Genomic DNA, 6,000 nt, shown 5'->3' with positions numbered 1-6,000 from the left:
TTCATAGTCATAGTAGTCCATAGTGTCAAGATCCATCAGGGTACACTGAGTTTGGTCGAAACGTAAACCCTTCCTTATAACTTCAGATGGAAAATGCTATAGAGAATGAAGTTCTGTCATTTTATACTTAACAAAAGTTTAATGGTTCTTGATAAAAATGAAAACCATAACATCTATTATATGTTTGTTGATTTTGTTCAAATTGTTACCAGATTATTTTTTTCGCCCTTCATTTCCCTGGTAACCTTTTTCTCCCAGAATAAATTAATTGTCATCTCTTGTACGTCCTCATTCACCTATTCAGCTGGACGATTATCCTGAGGTATATTAGTCTCAGGGAATTATTCTTGAGCTTGAACTTCATTGGGAGGTTGGTTCACTTCTTCCATATTTTACCAATAATTTCCATCACTTTAGTCGTGTCAATGGATAAAAAGCTTCAAATTCCATTATTAAAAGAACAATATTACTTATGAACAAAGACAATATCATGCAAAAAGATGCAAAATAATTACTTTCATAAAACTTTGTTTGATATGTTACCCGTTAGAAGTAGAAGAAGACATATTGAGAGGTGTTTTAGATTCCCCGACTGTGACTGAAGGAAATTTTGTAATACTCTTAATCTATTAGTGATTTGAATATATATATATATATATATATATATATATATATATATATATATATATATATATATATATATAAAGAAATGGAAGCTTTGATGTTGCTTTTGAAAATAGATTTGCTATAATGGTTGATTTGATGTTAGAGTGGAAATATTACAAAGAGATGTTATGTTACATCTGACATAGTAATGCTTCACACATAGCCATTGAATTTGTATGATGTCAAAAGTAACTTATGTATTAATTGTAATACGTTTCCATCATCTAAATGCATTAACATGTTGATGCTATTTATAACTTTAGTGTGGCTGAGCATATCCCTACTTATGGTGACCTTTTAGCTTTCTTTGTAAATTGAGACATTTTGGAAAAGTTGTGCACATCATTATTAATGTGGCAATTAATGTATGTAATCATGAACCCGTGCAAGTCGTTAGTGTGGTTATGTATATATTCGTCTCTGAATTTATTGGATTATTACAATATTTTTCTAATACCCATCTTTTATATAGCCTTAAAACATAAAATTTGGACAAACTAATGGCAAACTAAATTATTTTATTAAATTCATTTTTTAAGCATGAACACTTAATTTAATACACTATTTGTACTTCATTAATTTTACATTGTGCCAACTACCGAACCTGTTTTCCAAATGACTTAGTGGAGCCCCCAGCAAAATGGATTTTCATAGTTTGTCCGCAAAACAAAATGCTGCATTGGCACGATAGAAAAAGAAAACCATTCTTAAAGAAAGAAGATATAAAAGATGCAAAAGTTTATGAGAACAATATCAACAACCATGAAGGGAATAAAATGTTCAAACCTCCATCCAGAAATCGTCACAACACATCACTAACTGATATAACCTCAACCGTTCTTAATGAAAGAAACGAAAATATTAATAACGACCAATTGGATCAGATCTTCCGTCAAAAAAATTAAAGGTGGGTGTTATTCAATCTTTGGGTGTCAATCTCCTGAATAAGTTTGTAAATTATACTCAACATAGTACTTCTTCATCAAAAAGTCATATACCAACTAAAGAATCTACAACATTCACTGTTGCTCCAAATGGACAGCCTGATAGTGAAGATTCTCATGATGAAAATGCAACAGATGATTACTCAAGTGACAGTGACTGTGAATTCCTAATTGAAGATGCAAACTACGACAAAAGTTCAAGTTTTGATGATGAAGAAGAATATGGTTCCAATTATACTTTACTGAGTATTATTTACATAATAACTTTCAATCAGTATAATATGATGAAACTTAATTCCGATTAAACTTTACTATGTTTTTGACTGATCACTTTTATATTTACTATGAAGCAATTGACCAATGTAATTTTCTTTATACAGGATATTTAGATATCGGTGATCCACTGATTGAATGCCCATATTGTGAAACACTCACGTGGTATCAAGAAAGGATTAGAAAACAAAGACATATTATAATTCCCAAGTACCAACTCTATTGTGGAATGGTAAGGTTGTGTTACCACTTTTGAAAACACCTCAATTGTTACTTCAACATCTATTATTTGATAAGAATGAAGTAGATAGTCGAAATTACCATAAGTATTGCATATTATACAACGCTATGTTTGCTTTCGTGTCTTTGGGAATGAAGATTGACAATGGATTTCAAAGAGGATAAGGACCCTCTAACAAAAGAATACATGGACAGTCTTGCCATAGAATTGGTAACATGCTACTGTTTCCTAGACATTCACCAAAGTTTTCTCAGCTATACATTTATGACACTGACAATGAGATTTAAAATAGGATTGAAGGACTAGGGTAATTATTCTAATCTGACTCAATATTATAGCATAATTATCATTCGTTATTTTGGATTATAGTGAAATATATTATATAGTTGTTTTATTATAAGATGCAAGAACAACCCCAATATTCTTCCACAAATTGTTGCAAATTTGAAACTTATGCTGGACGAGTATAACACACATGCCAAGTAGGGATGACAATTTGACCCATCCCCAATGGGCACCCGTAAATTTACCCACAACGGGTAGGGTAAAACCCCGCAAAAATGGGTACGGGCATGAGCTCGGGTAATTACCCATAAAAATAAGCGGGTACGGGTGCGGGTATGGGCACCTTGGTACCCAGCCCGCCCCATACCCGCACATTATATATTTATATAAATTTATTTTTATTTATATATTTTAGTTTATATTATTATATAAAAATGTATGTCTGTCAATTATAAAATGTATATCAATGATAAACAATTACATATTTAATATAAGTGTTCGTTTATTTCACAAATAAATTGTTTGAATTTTTTTTAATGTTTTTAAAAACTTAAAATTATATGATATTTTATAATTGATCTATTTATTTTTAATAGGAATGCGGGTCACGGGTACGGGTATGGGTACTTACATACCCAGAGGGCACGTGTACGGGTGCTAACTTTGACATCCAAGCAAGTATGGGCTCGGGCACAGGGATTTTTTCAAATCGCGGGTATGGGGATGGGTACTATAGTACCCTGCCCAAATCCTGCCCATTGCCATCCGTAATGCCAAGTCTTTTAGAATGGAAGTAGATAGAATAGTGTCTGATATGAAGTTGAGGTTAGAATTTGATAGATCGACAGATGACAAAATTTACAACCAACTAATTGTTTTTGAGGTTGATGCATTTATTGTTGGTGATGTTGATACATGTTCTAAAAGAGATATTCTACTTAAAAGACAAATTGAAAGATTGAAAAGAATAAGTGAGTTTCATCCAAGCTATTTTGCATATTAGTATCCACTTTTGTTTCTATATGGCGGTGATGGTTTTAGACCTAGAGTACTTCATAGGGAAACAAATATAAAAAAAGAAGCAAGAGGAATAAGTTTACCATCAGAGAATCACTTATATTTAGGATTCAAACTAGAGCTAACGAAGTCCATACTTTATTGCAGTCAAGAAGGTTGTATCAACGGTTTTTAGTCGATGGATTTACTATGATGGAATCACAGAGACTGAATTATATTCGCAACAATAAAAAAAGGCTTAGAGTTTCCAAATATGCTAATTTGAATGAAAAAAACCAGGCTGTAAACTATGAAGGAGCAAACAAAGGTAAAAGAGTTATTTTATTGTCAAGTTATGTTAGAAGTCGGAGGTTCATGGATTGATGGAATAACAATTTCTAGCAAAATTGGGTTTCCAAGCCTTTTTATCACATTTACTTGCAACCCAAACTGGCCTAAAATTCAAAAATTGCTTTCAAATATTAACTTACAACCACAAGATCGTCTGAATATCATCTCAAGAGTCTTCAAAATAAAGTTTGATGAGATGCTGTGTGATTTAACAAAGAAACATGTCTTAGGGAAGGTGTTCGCATGTAAGTCAATTCAGTCATATTTCTTATATTGACAATGTTAATTACATTACACATTTTAGAACTTTGAATTTTGCATTTGATAATAAAATCACTTATTTGTAGATCTATACACGATTAAATTCCAAAAGCATGGTTTACCACATGCACATATTCTCTTATTCTTACATCCTTCAAGCAAGTATCCAACAACAAATGATATAAACAAAATCATTTCAACATAAATACCATCAGAAGAAGATGATAAGGAACTATATCATTTAGTCAAAACACATATGATTCATGGTCCATGCGGTTTAGCAAACATGTCTTCACCTTGCATGAAAAATGGAAAGTGCTCTAAGTACTTTCCCAAGAAATTTCAGCCTAAAACCGTAGTTGATCGGGATGGATATCCTGTGTACAGAAGACGAGAGAATGACAATACAGTTATGAAAAAGCATGTCACTCTTGATAGTAGACATGTCATCCCTTATAATGCATATTTGTTGGAAAAAATTCAAGCACACATCAATATGGAGTGTTGTAATCAAAGCAGTTCAGTGAAGTACTTATTCAAGTACATTAATAAGGGGTGTGATCGAATTACCATTATTGTTGTCGAAAATGGTACCGACAGATCTTCTGTGATCAGAAATGTTGACAAAATCAAGCAGTATCTTGATTGTAGGCATGTCTCACCAAGTGAAGCATGTTGGAGGCTTTTTTCATTTCCTATTCATGGTAGATTTCCTGCAGTTGAAAGGTTCTATTTCCATCTTGAGGGATACAATTGTGTTTACTATACTGATTATGAGATGATAAATGATGTACTTGATATACTAAATGTGAAACAATCAATGTTTACTTCATGGATGGAAGCAAACAAGTCATATCCAGAGGCAATTTTTTTTACTTATTCTCAATTTATTTCTAAGTTTGTCTATGATAAAAGACACCAATGTTGGAGACCATGTAAACAAGGATATACAATTGGGAGACTAATTTGGGTTTCTCCAAGTACGAGCGAATTGTATTACTTGAGAATGATGCATATAGTCGTTAAGGGGCCAACTTGCTATAATGATATAAATGACGTCGGTGGAAAGATTCTTGATAGTTTCAGGGATGCATGTTTTGAAATTGGGTTTTTTGAAGATGAAAATATGTTGCAGCTATAAGTTATGGTTACTTCTTGAGAAAGTTATTTGTGACTATGTTTCTATCAAGTCGCATCAATAGGCCACGTCATGTTTGGGAAAGAACTTGGAGCATGCTATGTGACATTATTCTCTATCAACAAAGAAACAAGACAAGTAGTAGAGGTAATTGTGTATTTAAGTATTTTTGAAAATAAACTATTTTAAATGGTATGAAGTCAAGTAACATAGGTTTTTGTTACTATTCAAATGCAGCCACAACTTAATTAAAGTTAAATATGTCTATAACTTATAGATATCCAAACCCATTATAATGCAGCCACAAGTCAAATATGTTAGTATATTTTATAATTTAATTCATAACATGCTACTATATTTTTTATGTTTGGTTCAATATGTTGCTACTATTTCTTTTGTTATAAAAACTTATTAAGATCAAAAGCCATTCAATTTCAGCCGCAAGTTGGATATAGCAACTCATCTGTTACAAACAGTGGGATAATGTCGTTGTTTACTGAGTTCCACTAAGAAAATCATATATATATATATATATATATATATATATATATATATATATATATATATATATATATATATATATATATATATATATATATATATATATATATATGTAATGAATGGTGTTTAAATGAAGTGTTGATTCATTTATATTTAGACATATTTGCAGTTGGTAGAGGATGAGATAAAAAAAACCTAACACTTATTGAAATTGAGAATTTGTTGCACGCAAATCGAATAAGTTTGCATGAATTTAAAGGTATTCCTTATCCAGATTCATATGTCACAAGGAACATTGGTAATAGACTGGTTCATGACTAACTGGATTACAATGTTGATATCGA

At 31.5% G+C, this 6,000-nt stretch overlaps 1 protein-coding gene across 1 annotated transcript; it reads left to right on the top strand.

The window, feature by feature from the left end:
• The first annotated feature begins 4,303 nt into the window (after positions 1-4,303).
• On the top strand, positions 4,304-5,158 carry LOC127123919 (uncharacterized). The gene has a single exon (XM_051054094.1). It carries the CDS (start codon positions 4,304-4,306, stop codon positions 5,156-5,158), a length of 855 nt encoding a protein of 284 aa, XP_050910051.1.
• The last annotated feature ends 842 nt before the right edge of the window (positions 5,159-6,000 follow it).

This window comes from Lathyrus oleraceus, chromosome 2 (assembly GCF_024323335.1).
Source record: "Lathyrus oleraceus cultivar Zhongwan6 chromosome 2, CAAS_Psat_ZW6_1.0, whole genome shotgun sequence".
In the NCBI taxonomy this organism is placed as follows: Eukaryota; Viridiplantae; Streptophyta; class Magnoliopsida; order Fabales; family Fabaceae; genus Lathyrus; species Lathyrus oleraceus.
Note: the sequence above shows the minus strand (reverse complement) of the source record. Positions and strands in the feature narration are given on the sequence as shown.

Excerpts from the sequence above, each read along its gene's own strand:
- LOC127123919 (XM_051054094.1), top strand. The coding sequence starts at position 4,304 with ATGTCTTCACCTTGCATGAAAAATGGAAAGTGCTCTAAGTACTTTCCC.